This window comes from Microcaecilia unicolor, chromosome 14, assembly GCF_901765095.1.
Source record: "Microcaecilia unicolor chromosome 14, aMicUni1.1, whole genome shotgun sequence".
NCBI lineage: Eukaryota > Metazoa > Chordata > Amphibia > Gymnophiona > Siphonopidae > Microcaecilia > Microcaecilia unicolor.
In genome coordinates, this window is record NC_044044.1 from 10,640,724 (window position 1) to 10,661,059 (window position 20,336).

The 20,336-nt window shown below is 46.3% G+C and overlaps 1 protein-coding gene across 1 annotated transcript in view; it reads right to left on the minus strand.

Annotated features, from left to right (window-relative positions):
* The window catches only part of LOC115458270 (serine protease 55-like), a 36,213-nt gene extending 17,499 nt beyond the window's left edge, over window positions 1-18,714 (minus strand). Inside the window, exons 1-3 of the mRNA XM_030188134.1 lie at window positions 18,636-18,714; window positions 3,921-4,131; window positions 1,445-1,697 (exon numbers count right to left, since the gene is read on the minus strand). Of these exons, the coding sequence (XP_030043994.1) occupies window positions 1,445-1,697; window positions 3,921-4,131; window positions 18,636-18,714 (543 nt within the window). The remainder of the gene's footprint in view (window positions 1-1,444; window positions 1,698-3,920; window positions 4,132-18,635) is intronic.
* Between the last annotated feature and the right edge of the window lie 1,622 nt (window positions 18,715-20,336).

Sequence of the window (20,336 nt, forward strand, 5' to 3'; positions counted from 1 at the left end):
TACCCTACTTTGATTTGTACCTGTGCTCTTCAGGGCACAGACCGTATAAGTCTGCCCAGCACTATCCCCGCCTCCCAACCACTATCCCCGCCTCCCAACCACTGGCTCTGGCACAGACTGTACAAGTCTGCCCAGCGCTATCCCTGCTTCCCAACCTCCAGTCCCGCCTCCCATCACTGGCTCTGGCACAGACCGTATAAGTCTGCCCCACACTATCCCCGCCTCCCAACCACCAGCCCTGCCTCCCAACCACTGGCTCTGGCACAGACTGTACAAGTCTGTCCAGCACTATCCCCGCCTCCCAACCACCCGCCCCTCCTCCCAACCACCGGCTCCGGCACAGACATCACAAGTCTGCCCAGCACCATCCCCACCTCCCAACCACCAGCCCCGCCTCCGGCACAGACCGTACAAGTCTGTCCAGCACTATCCCCGCCTCCCAACCACCAGTCCCGCTGCCCACCACCGGCCCTGGCACAGACCGTACAAGTCTGTCCTACTAAACATCTTCACTTCCAGTCCTTGAGGGCTGCCAACAGGTCAGGTTTTCAGTCTATCCCTAATGAATATGCATGACAGAGATTTTCCTATAAAGGATGTATTAAGCATGCAAAACTCACGCATATTCATTAAGGGTACTGCTTTCCCCTATTCTGGAGTGTTCTAACTGTTGTCATGAATGTAGTTACTCATTATGGGGAAATATTCAGTGGGAGATAATCAGGTAAGAATATCCAGTTCTATTTTCAACCCACATTGGTTAGCGTTTGTAAACATGCTGACTGTTATTGGGCTGAATACTGCCCCCTGTATTTTCAACCTTATCAATTGTCTATTATTTTTATTTTAGTAGCACTATTGTAAACAGGCATTCATTTTGATGGGCAGCATATCAAATAAATATGAAACCTGAAAACTGACTCATTGGTGGACCTCAAGTTCTGGGAGTGAATGCCAAGGACCTACCACCATCCCCCCCCCCCCCCCCCCCCCCCCCCCAGGCACCTACAGCATCTACTATCTTCCTTACATTATTTAGACAATAGTAGAACCCCAATTTGGTGGCAAAAAGTTCTGGTTGCCTTATCGATCCTGGGAAAAACTGAATCTCTGTTAGGCCAACACAAAAATGATCTACCAATGATGCTGTACATGACTTTTATAAACCACACAAGTTCATAGGCCACATCTGGGACCTTAGTTCTCGAGAAGGAAGTAACATAATTTGGGGAGCTCAGGTGCTACATTATCTTTGGATAATTCTTATTAGTGCAATAAAAGGGACTTAAGACAACGCACCCGGTTTTTTTGCAATACTTTTATCACTGTGAGTTTGAGGAAGTTTGGTTGCTCCTTTTAAGAGTTTTAAGGCTTTAATTTTTCCCTTTCTCCAGACTGAACCATATGTCCATTAGCAAAGCCACACAGTGTACTCACCAGCCACCAGTGTGCCCCACCCAACAACATAGCATTTATGCCAGTCATCATATGTCAAATTGCCTGCAGGCGGGAGGCAGATGGGTGTCTTCAGCACGTTGAACTGTATTGGGGTGGCAAGTAGCAGCAGGGCAATATCCTGGTCGAAGTACCAAATGCCATACCATGGATGAATGATAATCTCCTTCACCTCTAGTGCTTCCTTATTTTCCTCAAGGATTGTTGCCCCAACTTCCACTCTCAGATGCTTGGATCTATAACTGAGTACAGGATAAGCAAATTTAGAGGTAGCACTAGAGGCTGTGATGTACATGAACATAAAAAATTAAGACCATTCAAGTGATATAAATCTTTCATATTTCCTTAAAGGTATTTATACATCTTGTTCATATTCAACTGCATTCTATACTTCTTTTGCTATTATATGATCTCATATCCTTAACAATCATGCTTAGACTGTATCCTAATATGTATCATCAGTTCCAATATCTTAAGAATGTTCTTCAAGTTCGCTTGAGGTTTTGAGAATAAATTAAAAATCAAGGTAGAATACTTTGTTGTTTCCAATGAATGTGATATCTCCAATAATCAATACATCACCAATCGATGACTGCTGATTCAGTTCCACAAAATCTATCCAATATCTTCCATTTCAGTCAGTCGGACAGAATTCTTCAGTGATTATTCCATTAGCTCTCAAACAAATCAAACACAAAGTTTGATTGATGTTCCCAACCGATTAGAATCTCAAATAGGAAATATAAAAGATTGATATCATTTGAATGGTCTTGTAGAAATGTAAGATTTTGGAATTTTGTATTGTTTTATCGAGTACTAGTAAAACATGCCCGTTTTCGGAAACAGGAAATGAGGATGGCACCAGAGGCAGAGCTGAGACAGAAGGGAAGGCAGGCTGAAGCGCCATGCCTTTCTCGCCTTTTTACTGCTGCCGGCGGACCCCGAGGTAAGAACTTTTAAATTCAGGCCAGCACGCAGGAAGGCAAGGGGCAGGCGGAGGTCTGGGAGAAGAGGGCGGGCAATGCAGGGCTGCCACTCGGAGGAGAGAGAGAGAGGGAGGGAGGGAGGCGCGGGGGTGTGGAACTCAGAGGAGAGGGGGGCATGGAACTCGGAGAACAGGGGTGGAGGGAGGGGGGCGAATCTCCCGTGATGGAATCCTTACCTCCAACGTTCTGTGGCTGGCTGGCTGCTGGTTTCCCTTCCCTCTCATTGATCCTCCCTCTGACGTCATATTCCGACGCGAGGGCGGACCAATGGGAATTGTGTTACGAACCCAGGCATCCAGACGTAGAACATTGGAGGTGCAAATTATTATATAGGATGCTAATAAAGTATTGTGAATAAGTAATTTTGGAATTTAAAGTGAGTCCCTATGTTGGTGTTGAAGTCCTTTAGCTGTAATATTGTATAAAATAGGCTTTAAACGAGTGTCTTTTTTGACTTTTCACCTAAGCATCCTAGTCTGAATGAGGACAGTATCCAAAAGCCATTTAGCCTATTTATCTAGATAGTTGAAAATTACCTAACCTCTCTATGGGTAAAAGTACATGCTGATGGTCCTTAAGGTTTGTATAGTTACAGATGCTCTTTGCCTCCTCCCCCACATCTTTGCCAGCAACACCACTACCAACCCTCTATCCACCTGTTCTTTCTAATGGATAAGTCGGCCCTGGCTGGAGCTGAAAATATTTATTTATTTATTTTACATTTGTACCCCGCGCTTTCCCACTCATGGCATGCTCAATGCGGCTTACATGGGGCAATGGAGGGTTAAGTGACTTGCCCAGAGTCACAAGGAGCTGCCTGTGCCTGAAGTGGGAATCAAACTCAGTTCCTCAGGACCACAAAGTCCACCACCCTAACCACTAGGCCACTCCTCCACTTGAGGTTCTACATGGAATGTTGCTATTCCACTAGCAACATTCCATGTAGAAGTCGGCCCTTGCAGATCACCAATGTGGCCGCGCAGGCTTCTGCTTCTGTGAGTCTGACGTCCTGCACGTACGTGCAGGACATCAGACTCACAGAAACAGAAGCCTGCGCAGCCTTCTACATGGAATGTTGCTAGTGGAATAGCAACATTCCATGTAGAATCTCCAATAGTATCTATTTTATTTTTGTTACATTTGTACCCTGCGCTTTCCCACTCATGGCAGGCTCAATGTGGCTTACATGGGGCAATGGAGGGTTAAGTGACTTGCCCAGAGTCACAAGGAGCTGCCTGTGCCTGAAGTGGGAATCAAACTCAGTTCCTCAGTTCCCCAGGACCAAAGTCCACCACCCTAACCACTAGGCCACAGAAGATTCAGCAAAATGCAGACAATTCAGAGGCTGGAACTGCCACAGCAGACTACAAAATTTAGAGCATAGTGAGCTGAAAATAGCAAAGGAGACCCAGAAAAATACAGAAGGTTCAGCAGGGACTGAAAATGTTGCTGATGGCAGATGTAATTGCAGATACTCACATATCATGCTCGAAACAGTGTGCAGCTGAAAGGATCCACCAGGAATTGAGGATGGAGCCTCCACAGAAAGGATTATCCCAGAGCTGGAGACTGACGGTCCAGGGCCATTCCCCAGGGAGAGCATTTCTGCCACCACCTATCCGAGACTGGCGGAAATCGCGGTTGCTGTCGTCAGTAGGAAGTATATCGTAGTCTGGTCGAAATCCACAGCCTGAAAGAGAAGGTTTCTAACAGTTCAAGGTCCCCCTCTGCGGCGTGTGAATTTGTTTAACTCATGACATACCCTCCATGCCCTTCCCAGTATGAATCAGGCCACTGTCCTACCCTAGGGTTCTTTGAATGCGGTGCTTCTCCTAGGGTCATCAGACAACTCCTTGTCACCATGGACTAGCCCAGCTGGGCCTGGTTTTACCCCCAGTGTATTTGTGGACTTGTAATTCCAGTATCTCAATGAAAGGCAGGATAGCCTAGAGCCCCAATATGCTAAGTTTACTGAGATCACATCCCTCCTTTATATAATGAAGCAGAGCATTTTCCCTAAAAAAAAAACACAATTATGTTGTCTTTAGTGCTGGCCTTAGCAGTTTAGCAAACCTTGCCAAAAATTACATTCTGCTGACCCTCTACTGTAGCTGACATAACTTTATCGGTTCAATACTAGAGGTGTCTGGCTGGAGACTGGAGGAGTCAGATTGTGTGAACCATACTATAAATGTTATAAAATCCACTACCAGAGATACCAAGGGAGGGAGATTTTAGGACTCCAGCCCCGCCCCACTCTGCCCAACCCTGCTCCCAGCTCCCCCACTCTGCTTCTTAGCTCCACCTCCTGGCACACCTCAATTAAATAACCTTCTCTTCATCCAATTCTTCACGGCACCAAGCCATCTCAGTGCCGTTCCTATATGTCGGCTTCCACCCAAGGGCGGATCGCTACTGCGCACCCCCAGCGCATCACCCCCCTGGCGCATCACCTCCTTGGGGTGCAAGGAGCAGTTGTGCAGCTGTCGACTCCGCCAGTTCTCTGTCCCGGAATAGGAAGTAACGTCAGAGGGAGCAGGGAACCAGAGGAGCCAACAGCCGTGCAGCTGCTCCCTGCACCCCCTTGCAGCGTGCACCCGGGGTGATCCACCCCTACCACCCCGTCCTTGGTACACCACTGAGTCATCTCCCTCTCTGTTGGCAGCAGGAGACACCTTAATAAATATCACCTCCTGCTGCCATGGGACCAGTCTCGCGATTAGAGCTGTGAGATTTTGCAACTCATTGTGAGATTGATCTCACAGTAGCAGGAAATGACTTCTTCTTAACATGTCTTCTGCTGCCAATGGAGGGGGAGCAGAATGGAGGAGTGGCCTAGTGGTTAGGGTGGTGGACTTTGGTCCTGAGGAACTGAGTTCGATTCCTGGCACAGGCAGCTCCTTGTGACTCTGGGCAAGTCACTTAACCCTCCATTGCCCCATGTAAGCCGCATTGAGCCTGCCATGAGTGGGAAAGCGCAGGGTACAAATGTAACAAAAATAAAATAGATACTATTGGAGATTCTACATGGAATGTTGCTACTATTGGAGATTTGACATGGAATGTTGCTATTCCACTAGCAACATTCCATGTAGAAGCCTGCGTGGCCACATTGGTGTGACTCTGGGCAAGTCACTTAACCCTCCATTGCCCCATGTAAGCCGCATTGAGCCTGCCATGAGTGGGAAAGCGCAGGGTACAAATGTAACAAAAATAAATGCCAAGGGTGACTCATCCAAAAGCTGGAGATTTACCACTGCTATGCTGGAAATTTAAGGCCAATGAAGGAGGTTTTTTTTCACAGGCCCCAGCCATATCTAACGTCTGCCACTAGCTCTAGCAAATATACGTTACAAAAACTGACATAGTCTAGTCAATAAATACAAAATAAAATTATTTTTTTCTACCTTTGCTGATTAGCCATTTTATTTTTCTAATTGTGTTGGTCTATATCTTTAGTTTCTGCTTTCCTCTGTCTTCTCTTAACTCTCTTGCCATAGTCACCTTGTCCGTTTTGCCATTTCTCTCCATGTTCACCATTCCTCTTCCCTCTTTGCTCCTATCCATCCTGTCCAGCATCTTTCATGCCCCTACCCCTAACTTCCCACTACATTCAGCATCTCCACTCTCAGTGCTTGTTCCTATTCTTGCTCTGTCCATCATTGCCCTTCTGTGTCCCTATTCCCCTCACATCACTGGCACCACCCCTTTATAGGTCCAGTATCGCTCATCTGTGTCCCTATCCCCATCCCCATATTGAGAATTGCCCCTCTGTGTACCTTTCCCAATGTTGAGCATTGTCCCTCTATGTCCCTAATCCCCCTTTTCCTCATTTTTCCTAAAATCTGCTGCACCACCGCCCCCCCCCCCCCCGGGCCAGCATCTCTCTCGCTTTCCTTCCTCACATTCCCTACCCTACTCCAGGTCCAGCATCTCTCCTTGCTTCCAGATCAAGAAAACTGCAGTAAAGGCTAATATCTAATGCAGGTAATCTAATACTAAATATTGCTAGAACTAGCCTGTAACATTCAAAACAGTTGTTATACTGATATCAGATATAATTGGAGAAAAGCCCTCAGAAACCAAAGTGACATTTTTTGGTTTGAACACTGTTGCAAAATATTATTTTGTGTCAGTGTTTAATTTCTATCATTGGGCTAAAAACTCCAACAGGTTTTTCTTTCTATCTATCTATCTATCTATCTATCTATCTATCTATCTATCTATCTATCTATCTATCTATCTATCTATCTATCTATCTATCTATCTATCTATCTATCTATCTATCTATCTATCTATCTATCTAATATTAATATGCGTTTCAATTGTGACAGTGTTTTTAAATCAATGCCAGGCTCACAGTGCAACGTCTGTGCAATCTCTTACTGGTTTAAAAATTTTACTTTGTCAAAATTCACTTTGTCGAAATTCAATAATTACACCAAGTTCAAGAAAATCGAAGTTCGTTCAAAAATAATAACTCATTGTACAGCTTGTCTGCAGCCCACCATAAAACAAAGCAACACATTATCTCTCTGCTTAGCGCTTCTCCCCTTGTTCTGGCATCTCTCACTCTCTCTGCTCCCCCCCCCCCCCCCACCTCCAGCCCTCCAACTTCTTTTAGGTTGCTGGCGGTGGCAGTACTGCATACAGCCTGTCTTCAGCCAGCCTGCTGGAAACAGGAAGTTGCATCAGAGGAACAGGACATGGCAGTGGACAGGCCCTGTAGGCCAGCCAGCTGTGTGTGGTACTGCCACCACTGGCATCCTAAGGCAAGTTGGAGTGCTGGGGGCTGAGCATACTGCTAGGGCAGGGACGTCTGAGACGAGGGCACTCTAGGCTGCTAAGTGGAAATTCTTGGCTCTCCAGTGCGAGTGTGGAAAATGACCTGTGAAAGCAGGAATCTCCGGCTGAATTTGGGAGGCTTGGCAGGTTTGCACTACGCACCTCCCCAGCTTATCCTAGTGGTCCACAACAGGAAAAACAGGAGACATATAACACACATCTCTAGAAACAGCAGAAGGGCTTATTAACCCCAGACACAGTCCATGAGCAATCCAGACATCAGCTGTCACTGAAAGCAGAGACTCATGAACTGACTGAGGAGGCAGCTACTGTAACATCACAAAGGCATGTGACATCATAGTGACCCATCCACTGATATTCTGATGGCTCAGTTCAACCAATCCTGGTCATCTACTCCTATTGCAATACATATCGAGACTCATAGATCTGCTATACCAGTACTTACTGGAAAGTCAGATTGTGGCCTGTACTCCCTCCATTCTCAGAACCTTGGCGGCATGTAGCCAGCTAGGCCCTACTAATACAAATATACTGCCTTGCAAAACTCTTCACTGCATTATACTTTTTTCACATTCTGCTTAGGCTGCTAATGGTCAGTTTTCAGCCAGCCTGGTCGGCTGCCGGCAGGACCTCAAAATTGGGAACAGAAGGGTTTTTGTTCCCGACACCCATGGCCCAAAACTGCTGGCAATTCTTCCTTTTCCCTCCCTTCCCTGGATCTACTCAGCGTCTCTCCCGCTGACTCTTCCTCTCACTTCCCCAGGTCCATCCAGCGTGTCTCCCTTCCTTCCTCCTGGTGCTGAAATAATGCCTCGACATTCAGCATTAGAAGCGATTCATGCAGGTGGCTTTGGACTGGCTCTGGGGCCTTCCGTTCTCTCGGCCCCTTTCCACCTCCTATGATGTAACTTCTGGTTGCCACGCAGGCAGGATGCGGCCAAGAGGAGAGAAGGCCCTGGAGTCCATCAGAGGCTGTCTGCTTGAATCACTGTGGCTGCTGAATGTTGAGGCATCATTTCAGCAGTGTGGGGAGAGAGGGAGACAGGTTGGATGGACCCATCCTTGGGGAGTGAGAGGGAGAGGCAGTGGGAGAGATGCTGGAAATAGTACAAATGAGAATGAAGTGGATAGATCACCGTTCACGGAAGAAAGTGTGTATCAACAACTTGAAAAGCTAAAGGTGGACAAAGCCATGGGACCGGACGGGATCCAGCCCAGGATATTGAGGGGAGCTCAGAGAGGTTTTGGTGGGTCCTCTTAAAGATTTGTTTAATATATCCTTGCAGACGGGAAAGATTCCGAGGGATTGGAGAATGGCAGAGTCCCTCTTCACAAAAGTGGTGATAGGGAAGAAGCTGGAAACTACAGGCCGGTAAGCCTCACTTCGGTTATTGAAAAAGTAATGGAAACGATGCTGAAGGAAAGGATAGTGAATTTCCTGGAAGCCAATAAGTTGCAAGAGCCCAGACAACATGGTTTTACCAAAGGGAAATTGTTCCAAATGAATCGCATTGAGTTCTTTGATTGGGTGACAGGAGAATTGAATCAGGGACGAGCTATGGACGTAATCTACTTAGATTTCAGCAAAGCTTTTGACACGGTTCCCCACAGGAGGCTCTTAAATAAACTGGATGGGCTGAAGATAGGACCTGAAGTGGTGAACTGGATTAGGAACTGGTTGAGGGACAGACGCCAGAGGGTGGTGGTGAATGGAATTCGCTCGGAGGAGGAAAAAAGGTGAGTAGTGGAGTGCCTCAGGGATCGGTGCTGGGGCCTATTCTGTTCCATATATTTGTGAGTGACATTGCCGAAGGGTTAGAAGGTAAAGTTTGCCTTTTTGCGGATGATACTAAGATCTGTAACAGAGTGGACACCCGGGAGGGAGTGGAAAACATGAAAAAGGATCTGAGGAAGCTAGAAGAATGGTCTAAGGTTTGGCAATTAAAATTCAATGCGAAGAAATGCAAAGTGATGCACTTAGGGAATAGAAATCCACGGGAGACGTATGTGTTAGGCGGGGAGAGTCTGATAGGTACGGGCGGAGAGAGGGATCTTGGAGTGATAGTATCTGAGGATTTGAAGGTGACGAAACAGTGTGACAAGGCGGTGGCCGTAGCTAGAAGTTTGTTAGGCTGTATAGAGAGAGGTGTGACCAGCAGAAGAAAGGGGGTGTTGATGCCCCTGTATAAGTCGTTGGTGAGGCCCCACCTGGAGTATTGTGTTCAGTTTTGGAGGCCGTATCTTGTTAAGGATGTAAAAAGAATTGAAGCGGTGCAAAGAAAAGCTACGAGAATGGTATGGGATTTGCGTTACAAGACGTATGAGGAGAGACTTGCTGAACTAAACATGCATACTCTGGAGGAAAGGAGAAACAGGGGTGATATGATACAGACGTTCAAATATTTGAAAGGTATTAATCCACAAACTAACCTTTTCCGGAGATGGGAAGATGGTAGAACGAGAGGACATGAAATGAGATTGAAGGGGGGCAGACTCAAGAAAAATGTCAGGAAGTATTTTTTCACGGAGAGAGTAGTGGATGCTTGGAATGCCCTCCCGCGGGAGGTGGTGGAAATGAAAACGGTAACGGAATTCAAACATGCGTGAGATAAGCATAAAGGAATCCTGTGCCGAAGGAATGGATCCTCAGGAGTTTAGTCAAGATTGGGAGACGGGGCTGGTGGTTGGGAGGCGGGGATAGTGCTGGGCAGACTTATACGGTCTGTGCCAGAGTCGGTGGTTGAGAGGCAGAGATAGTGCTGGACAGACTTATACGGTCTGTGCCCTGAAGAGCACAGGTACAAATCAAAGTAGGGTATACACAAAAAGTAGCAAATATGAGTTATCTTGTTGGGCAGACTGGATGGACCGTGCAGGTCTTTTTCTGCTGTCATCTACTATGTTACTATGACATGGGGAAGGAGGAGAGAGTGAATCAAGAGAAGCCAAACATGGGGGTTGGTGGGAAGGGGGGAGAGAGAGAGAGAGGTATGCTGGGTTTGCTGAGGGGAGGGGGAGATGCTATCTGTAAGGGAAAGTGGAGAGAGAGATGCTGGATTTGCCAGGTGAGGGAGATAGGAAAAGATATTGGATCTGCCAAGGCAAGAGGGGGACAAGGAAAGATGGTGGATCTACTGGTGGGGGGAGGGGGGAGGAAACCGGAGAGAGGAGGAGAGATGCTGGATTTAGTGGAAGAGGACAGGTGGGGAGAGATAGAGACTGGTTTGGGAGGGGGAGAGGGGGAGACACTGGACCCACAGAGGGAGAAAGAAATGCTGGACCCTGAGGGGGTGGGCAGGAGAGGGAGAGACTCTGGCCTCACAGCGGGATGTGCACAAGGAAGGGAAGAGAGGGGAAGGAAAAAGACAAAGAGAAGAAATCCGGGTGGGATAAACATAAAGGAATCCTATTCAGAAGGAATGGATCCTAAGGAGCTTAGCCGAGATTGGGTGGCAGAGCCAGCCGGTGGTGGGAGGCGAGGATAGTGCTGGGCAGACTTATACGGTCTGTGCCACAGCCAGTGGTGGGAGGCGGGGCTGGTGGTTGGGAGGCGGGGATAATGCTGGACAGACTTATACGGTCTGTGCCCTGAAGAGGACAGGTACAAATCAAAGTAGGGTATACACAAAAAGTAGCACATATGAGTTTGTCTTGTTGGGCAGACTGGATGGACCATGCAGGTCTTTTTCTGCTGTCATTTACTATGTTACTATGTAAATGCTGGGCATGGAGGGAGGTCAGGGAAAGGGTAGAGAAGGACAACATTAGAAAAAGGGGGGGGGGGGGGGTAGGGACCAGTGGCGTAGGAAGGGGGTGGGGCGGTCCGCCCTGGGTGCACGTGCTGGGGGGGTGTCGGCGCCACTGGTTACCTGCTCTCTCTGCCCCGGTACAGGTTACTTCCTGTTCCGGGGCAGGGAATCAACGGAGCCGACGCAGCTCCCAGAGACGACGTGCACTCGGCGGGGCGGAGCGCCAGCTGTAATGATGCACTCTGGGGGGGGGGGGGGTTGCGCGTGCCGAGGAGGGCGCGCGCGCTGAGGGGGGTGCGCCGCGCTGCACCCGGGGGGGGGTGCGCAGCAGCGACCCGCCCCGGGTGTCAGCCGGCCTCGCTACGCCGCTGGTAGGGACACAGGGCGCATCTCTGATATTTTGCATTTCAGTTTCTATTTCTCTATTGGTGCAGTGTGTAGAGTCTGACTCCTTAAGGTTTCCAGTTCAGTTTTTTGCTTTAATATCTCTATTACTGAACTTTGGTCCCTTGTTTCATATTTGTTGAGTGTCTGACTGTGTTTTGAGTGTGTGACCAAAGTGCGATATTCTGCTAACATGTTGTGTCTGTGTAGAGATCTTGTTGCACTCCTGTTTGTTTTGCTTTTTTACTAGGTGGTGTTTTAGGGCCCAGTGTAATATTTATAGTGCTGCCTTTTCATGCATAAGGACATTGCTCTTTGAGTCCCAGGATTTAGTGCTGTCTTGGTATAGTAAGTTTCTCAGCATGGTTTTCTACAAGTTTGTGTATAGTATTTTGCAGTGGAGGGATTGTGTATTGGCCTTACTGAGATGACATCAAAACGTTTAGTTTGCCGTAACATGACACATGGTTTTAGAAAACTTTAAAGGATCTGATGTGTGTTGAAGTGGTTGTCTTTACAGCAAACTTATGTCTGATCAGGTTTAAATTATGAGACATTGCCTCTTCAGGAATCTTTAAATTCAGTTGAATTGCTTCCAGAGATGTGTATGGTTTAGTTTTGGTAAGTGCTCGAAGTAATTGAGTTTGAAATATGTAAACGTGTCACCCATGAGGCAGAAATCCATTATCAATAAGAGTAGCCAGCAGCTCTTCTTAGGCCTCAGTCCCTTCATGACTATACTAAATTTATACACCAACCTCCTAATTCTATAAATGTTGCATAAAATTGTGCATGCAAATTCGGGCAAGTGCACAATTTAATTGAATAATGAGCCAATTAGTGTGTGTGTGTGTGTGTGGGGGGGGGGGGGGGGGGGGGTACAGCCATGGGAGGGTCAGGGGCATTCCTACAGTTAATGAGTGCTCTTAGGGGTCTTTTAACTTAGCTGCGGTAAAAGGAAGCCTGCGCTTGCATCACCACTTGCCACGCGACCATTTCAGGGTCGCACTTACCGTCACCCATTGAGGTGGTGGTGAGGACTTCCACACTAACCCCGGAGGTAACCGGGCACTGCCATTACCACTGGGTAAGCACTGGCGCTACAAAAATAGAAAATATTTTTGTAGCACCAGAAATGGTGAACGCTGGGGGTGGGAACTACCGCTGGGCTCCTGCGATAGCTGGGCAGTAGTTCCATATTGGCAGTCACCGGGTATCAACCATTTAGTAAAAGGGCCTCTTGTAGAATGAGAGAAATCCACATCTAATTGTAGACGTGAGGATTTACACCATGGTTTACTTGGGGCAAATCCTCATGCTTAAAGTTAGGTGCTGATCCTGGCACTAATCACTGTTCTTTAAACTGTGCCTAACTTTCAGTGCTGTTTACAAAATAGTGCTTAGTGCTTTTTTTCAGCCAATGTTTTTAGGTGCTATTTATCGAATTTAGTCCCAGTGCACTGCCAGAAAAACGTCACTCCTTGGCCTTCAATCTCACTCACGGAGTGGTACATCTCACTGTTTGGGATGGGCTAACCTTAGCATCTCTGCACTGGTATAGCATCTTCCTTTTTATTTTTTTCAAATTTTTTTGTTTTTGTTTTTTTTTGCTTTTATATTTTGTCGTTATGGGGTTTTTTTTTTGGTCATTTTCTCCTCTATTATTGGAGTTGTTTTAAAAATGTAAACTGCTCTGAATCCTTTGGGAATGGCAGCGGTATGGAAAACTCCAATAGTATAATATAGTATAGCACTCCCATGACCAGCAGTTTTCTCTTCCCCTCCCCCGCCCCATGCCACTGCAAAAATATTAAATATCTATTCATTGTTCAATGTGTTAGAAGAAGGTGCATACATTTCCAGAATACTGCAAATACTGCTCTGTCTACTATGTAGTAGTATTTGGGTGCATAATTACCTGGAGTGTATTAGAGACCTGGGCTGCGGGGTTCCCATGGGGATGGAAGCAGGTCTTGCAGGGTTCCTGTGAAAGTGTAAGCTACACCTGCACCAGCCTCTCACCTACCAAGTACAAGTTCATTGAGTTCCGACTCCTCCTCCTCCTCTTCTTTGCTTTAACAGTGCAGCTGTAGAAAGTCTTCCATTAACCCTCTCTGCTACTGGACTGATGCATAGGCCTCGGCTCTGACACAGGTACGAGCATCATAGGTCACCTGACCTATTCATGCTTGCATGTGGCGACCTCTCAGCACACGGTGCCAGCGAATCAGAGACGAGCCTTACATGTGTCGCACATGATGTACGTAACAGAGTGTTCCACCTTCCATTTCTTCCTTGCTTGTAGTGCTGCAGCTCAAACCCAGTGACCAAGAGAGCCAATCAGAATTTTTTTAAAGGTACCATTAAATTTTTGCAGGGATGGGTGGGGACGGGTAAGATTCTAGTGGGGATGGGTTGGGGACAGGTTAGATGTTTATCATTGATGACAGAGGTTGCTAGAGTAACTATGGGTTAATGTCTTTTGCTGATAACTGATGGATCTGTATGCTCATATTATGAAACATTAGATACATATACCTTTCTCAAGTCAAGGCTCGCAGAGGGTCTCCAGCGTCTAAAGCCACTATTGTGCAATAATAGAACCTACCACAGTTTCTGTACTGTAGTTCTTCTGGGGCGGTTTGCAGCTCATCTGCCTATTCCTCCCAGCATCCTCTGGGGTGACTTCCAGGTACAGTGGGGGAAATAAGTATTTGATCCCTTGCTGATTTTGTAAGTTTGCCCACTGACAAAGACATGAGCAGCCCATAATTGAAGGGTAGGTTATTGGTAACAGTGAGAGATAGCACATCACAAATTAAATCCGGAAAATCACATTGTGGAAAGTATATGAATTTATTTGCATTCTGCAGAGGGAAATAAGTATTTGATCCCCCACCAACCAGTAAGAGATCTGGCCCCTACAGACCAGGTAGATGCTCCAAATCAACTCGTTACCTGCATGACAGACAGCTGTCGGCAATGGTCACCTGTATGAAAGACACCTGTCCACAGACTCAGTGAATCAGTCAGACTCTAACCTCTACAAAATGGCCAAGAGCAAGGAGCTGTCTAAGGATGTCAGGGACAAGATCATACACCTGCACAAGGCTGGAATGGGCTACAAAACCATCAGTAAGACGCTGGGCGAGAAGGAGACAACTGTTGGTGCCATAGTAAGAAAATGGAAGAAGTACAAAATGACTGTCAATCGACAAAGATCTGGGGCTCCACGCAAAATCTCACCTCGTGGGGTATCCTTGATCATGAGGAAGGTTAGAAATCAGCCTACAACTACAAGGGGGGAACTTGTCAATGATCTCAAGGCAGCTGGGACCACTGTCACCACGAAAACCATTGGTAACACATTACGACATAACGGATTGCAATCCTGCAGTGCCCGCAAGGTCCCCCTGCTCCGGAAGGCACATGTGACGGCCCGTCTGAAGTTTGCCAGTGAACACCTGGATGATGCCGAGAGTGATTGGGAGAAGGTGCTGTGGTCAGATGAGACAAAAATTGAGCTCTTTGGCATGAACTCAACTCGCCGTGTTTGGAGGAAGAGAAATGCTGCCTATGACCCAAAGAACACCGTCCCCACTGTCAAGCATGGAGGTGGAAATGTTATGTTTTGGGGGTGTTTCTCTGCTAAGGGCACAGGACTACTTCACCGCATCAATGGGAGAATGGATGGGGCCATGTACCGTACAATTCTGAGTGACAACCTCCTTCCCTCCGCCAGGGCCTTAAAAATGGGTCGTGGCTGGGTCTTCCAGCACGACAATGACCCAAAACATACAGCCAAGGCAACAAAGGAGTGGCTCAGGAAGAAGCACATTAGGGTCATGGAGTGGCCTAGCCAGTCACCAGACCTTAATCCCATTGAAAACTTATGGAGGGAGCTGAAGATGCGAGTTGCCAAGCGACAGCCCAGAACTCTTAATGATTTAGAGATGATCTGCAAAGAGGAGTGGACCAAAATTCCTCCTGACATGTGTGCAAACCTCATCATCAACTACAGAAGACGTCTGACCGCTGTGCTTGCCAACAAGGGTTTTGCCACCAAGTATTAGGTCTTGTTTGCCAGAGGGATTAAATACTTATTTCCCTCTGCAGAATGCAAATAAATTCATATACTTTCCACAATGTGATTTTCCGGATTTAATTTGTGATGTGCTATCTCTCACTGTTACCAATAACCTACCCTTCAATTATGGGCTGCTCATGTCTTTGTCAGTGGGCAAACTTACAAAATCAGCAAGGGATCAAATACTTATTTCCCCCACTGTATGCCCTGACCCACTTAGGCCTCCACTCCTGCTATCCTACACTCCATCCAACTGTTTGGTGGAAGAGGTATGCAGGCATATCAATATCTATATCTGTTTCTCCTTCCTTTTTCTATGGCTCCACCATATTTTCTCTTCCTGATGCCACCTTTTCCCAATCTTACTTCCTATCTCTAAAGCACTACATCAGGGCCCATTCTCTAGTTTTGTCATCTTACCAGCCCTCTTGATCTTCTGCATTTTCTTCTTCCTTCTCTGAGTGCATCTAATCTTGTCAATGTCCTCATGTATCCCCTTCTCTTCTCTGTACTCTCCTTCTTCTTCTCTTTCATTTATTTTTGTACCCCTCGCTTTCCCACTCATGGCAGGCTCAATGCGGCTTACATGGGGCAATGGAGGGTTAAGTGACTTGCCCAGAGACACAAGGAGCTGCCTGTGCCTGAAGTGGGAATCGAACTCAGTTCCTCAGTTCCCCAGGACCAAAGTCCACCACCCTAACCACTAGGTCACTCCTCCACTGTTGCTACTTGAGATTCTACATGGAATGTTGCTATTCCACCAATGTGGCTGCGCAGGCTTCTGCTTCTGTGAGTCTGACGTCCTGCACGTACATGCAGGACGTCAGACTCACAGAAACAGAAGCCTGCGCAGCCTTCTACATGGAATGTTGCTAGTGGAATAGCAACATTCCACGTAGAATCTCCAATACTAGCAACATTCCATGTAGAGGTCGGCCCTTGCAGATCACATGGGGCAATGGAGGGTTAAGTGACTTGCCCAGAGTCACAAGGAGCTGCCTGTGCCCGAAGTGGGAATCAAACTCAGTTCCTCAGTTCCCCAGGACCAAAGTCCACCACCCTAACCACTAGGCCACTCCTCCACTCCTCTTAGCTAGGGATATCAATTCTAATCTTAGTCCTCCAGGACAACTCTAATCCCATCTGTGCTGACCAAAACCACAATCCCTCCAATCTTATCCTTGTTCTTCTCCTTCCTCCCTGTTCTATCCCTTTACCCCTCTGTTTGTCTGGAATAATTTTATCAGGTTTTTATGTTGCGCTATTACAATTCCCCTCATCTCATTACAAAAAAAAATAATTCTAAACGTTATTGTTTACTGTTCTGAAAATGCTTTAGTAACTTGTAAACTGAAATGTTGTATGATTTATAATTTTCAAATGGCAGCACATCAAACACCGGATAAATAAGTAAATAAATAAATAAATAAACAAACAAACATGCTCTATTATGCTGCCAACTTTATCATTCATACTCTGTATCGTTTTGCTCTGTGACTTGGCTTTCCCCTGAAGACTCTGCTTCAATTGCTGCCCTCTGTCATGTAGATTGTCTTTTCTCCATACCTGGCCTGTTTTGCCACAGCAGCAGTGTTTACCTTCCACTCTTCCCTTCAGGTAGATTTAACTCCTTCTTCCACTTCACTCTCACTACTTTTCTTCCTTTGAACTTCACTCCATCTGCTTGTTCACTCTACTACTTCTCTAGCTAGCTGATAAAGACCCCCACTTCCCTTCTCATCTACTTCGACTCCTGACTTTCTTTCTTGGACCATCCTTCCCTTTTCTTATTCCTAGGGATTTTAACATTCATGCGGATACCCCTCTAACTCGTATGCTGCGATATTTCTTGCTTTAATCACCTCATTCAACCTCTAGCTATGTTCTAGTGGAGGAGTGGCCTAGTGGTTAGAGCACCAGTCTTGCAATCCAGAGGTGGCCAGTTCAAATCCCACTGCTGCTCCTTGTGATCTTGGGCAAGTCACTTAACCCTCCATTGCCTCAGGTACAAACTTAGATTGTGAGCCCTCCTGGGACAGACAAATATCCAGTGTACCTGAATGTGACTCACCTTGAGCTACTACTGAAAAAGGTGTGAGCAAAATGTAAATAAATACTACCCCTGATCACCAGCAAGGCCACTGTATTGATCTTGGCTTTTTCTCCAACTGTTCACACTCAGACTTCTCCATCTCAGTTCTTTCCCATCATCTTAACCATTTTTTATTTTTTTAATTTTTGTTACATTTGTACCCTGCGCTTTCCCACTCATGGCAGGCTAAATGCGGCTTACATGGGGCAATGGAGGGTTAAGTGACTTGCCCAGAGTCACAAGGAGCTGCCTGTGCTGGAGGTGGGAATTGAACTCAGTTCCCCAGGACCAGTCCACCATCTTTTATGGAGCAGCTGGTGCAGGAGCCAACGAGAGAAGGAAAAATTCTAGACTTGGTCCTTAGTGGAGTGCATGATCTGGTGAGGGACGTTATGGTACTGAGGCCGCTTGATAACAGTGATCATAATATGATCAGTTTTGATATCAACCTTGAAGTAACTATACACAGGAAGTCAAATATGTTAGTGTTTAACTTTAAAAAAGGAGACTATGATAAAATGAGAAGAACGGTGAAAAAAAAACTTAGGGGGACAACTGAGAGGGTAAAAACTGTACAACAGGCATGGACACTGTTCAAAAATACCATCCTGGAGGCCCAGGCCAAACATATTCCACAAATTAGAAAAGAAAGACGGAACTCCAAAAGACAGCTGGCCTGGTTGAAAAGTGAGGTGAAGGAAGCTATTAGGGCTAAAAGAAATGCCTTCAGAAAATGGAAGAAGGAACTGTCTGAAAATAACAAGAAGCAGCATAAGGAGTGTCAAAGCAAATGCAAGGCGCAGATAAAGAAGGCCAAGAGGGATTACGAAATAAAGTTAGCATTAGAGGCCAAAAAGCATAGTAAAATTTTTTTTTCGGTATATTAAAAGCAGGAAGCCCGCAAAAGAATCGGTTGGACTGCTGGATGACCGAGGGGTAAAGGGGGTGATCAAGGAAGACAAAGACGTAGCGGAGAGATTGAATAAATTCTTTGCTTCGGTCTTCATCGAGGAAGATTTGGGTGGGATACCGGTGTCGGAAATGATATTTCAAGCGGACGAGTCGGAGCAACTTACTGATGCCGAGAGGAACAAAAAGATCAACTAGGAGAGGCGAGGAGTTTTCAAACTCCTTTGAAACCTGCTGAGGAGGCATTTTCGGCGTTACATCAACTACTGAGTCGAGAGGTAGAAGATTCCTCTCAACATTCTGAGGTAATGACCACCCAATTTGCTTTTTCCATAAATAAGCCTAATGAAGTGACTTTAGATAGTTTATGGCTTTAATAGCTGACTTTGCTAAAGTACTGTGCCCTCAGGTTAAAAAATTATCGGAGGAAATAGTAACTTTAAAAGGGAACTTGAAAGAAACTGAAACTGAATTAAAAACGCTGAACCAGCAGGTTCATAAACAAGAAAAGGATTTGCAACATACCATCCAAGTGCAAAACAACGTGCTTAAAGATCTAGTGAATCTCCGAAGAAAGACTGAAATCTTTGAAAACTATACCAGAAGCAATAATTTACGCTTCATTAATTTTCCCTTACAAAAAGCAGTCTGTCCTCAGGAAATGTTAAAAGTTTACCTTAAAGAGGTTTTGGGGTTGGGGAAGATAATATCCCCCCATTCTCACAAGTTTTCTATCTTACTATTAAAGGTGAACAAAAGCAACAACTGCAGGATAATCAGGCACTACTACTACTACTTAACATTTCTAGAGCGCTACTAGGGTTACGCAGCGCTGTACAGTTTAACAAAGAAGGACAGTCCCTGCTCGAAGGAGCTTACAATCTAAAGGACGAAATGTCAAGTTGGGGCAGTCTAGATTTCCTGAGTAGAGGTGTAGTGGTTAGGTGCCGAAGGCGACATTGAAGAGGTGGGCTTTGAGCAATGATTTGAAGATGGGCAGGGAGGGGGGGGGGCCTGGCGTATGGGTTCATGGAGTCCGTTCCATGCATGGGGTGAGGCGAGGCAGAAAGGGCGGAGCCTGGAGTTGGCGGTGGTGGAGAAGGGTACTGAAAGGAGGGATTTGTCCTGAGAGCGGAGGTTACGGGTAGGAACGTAAGGGGAGATGAGGGTTGAGAGGTAAGGAGGGGCTGCAAATCTTAAAATCCAAATTTTATCTGGTGTTAGAACACTAGACGCTTCAGCATTGCTGGAAACATCAGATTTGGAACAATCGGTGTATTTTTTCTAGAGAAAAAGGTGCCGGTACTCAAATGCCAGGCTACCCTTGAGGGTTGGGGTGATCACTGAGGGACCCACCCCACAATAGCCAGGCCCCCTGCAACCAGTCACAGAATCTATGACAAGGCAGAATTGGTGTGTAGAGCCTGAGCTCTTTCATTAAAACTTGGGGACCATGGGTCAATTTTAGCAGACAATGGAAAAGGTGCCAGTACTCAAATGCCAGGCCACCCTTCAGGGGTGGGGTGATCACTGAGGGACCCACCCCACAATAGCCAGGCCCCCTGCAACCAGTCACAGAATCTATGACAAGGCAGAATTGGTGTGTAGAGCCTGAGCTCTTTTATTAAAGCTTGGGGACCATGGGTCAATTTTAGCAGACAATGGAAAAGGTGCCGGTATTCAGTACCTTCAAGTAACCCCTCAAAAAAAGCCCTGGGAACAATTAACAATTACAACCTTAGTGGCTACTGTTGCTCTAACACCAGATACAATTTGGATTTTAAGATTATTTTTTCAAAATAAAGATAAACTGTTTAAAGGATTTAAAGTCCGAATTTACCCGGATGTCTCAAGGGATACTCAAACAA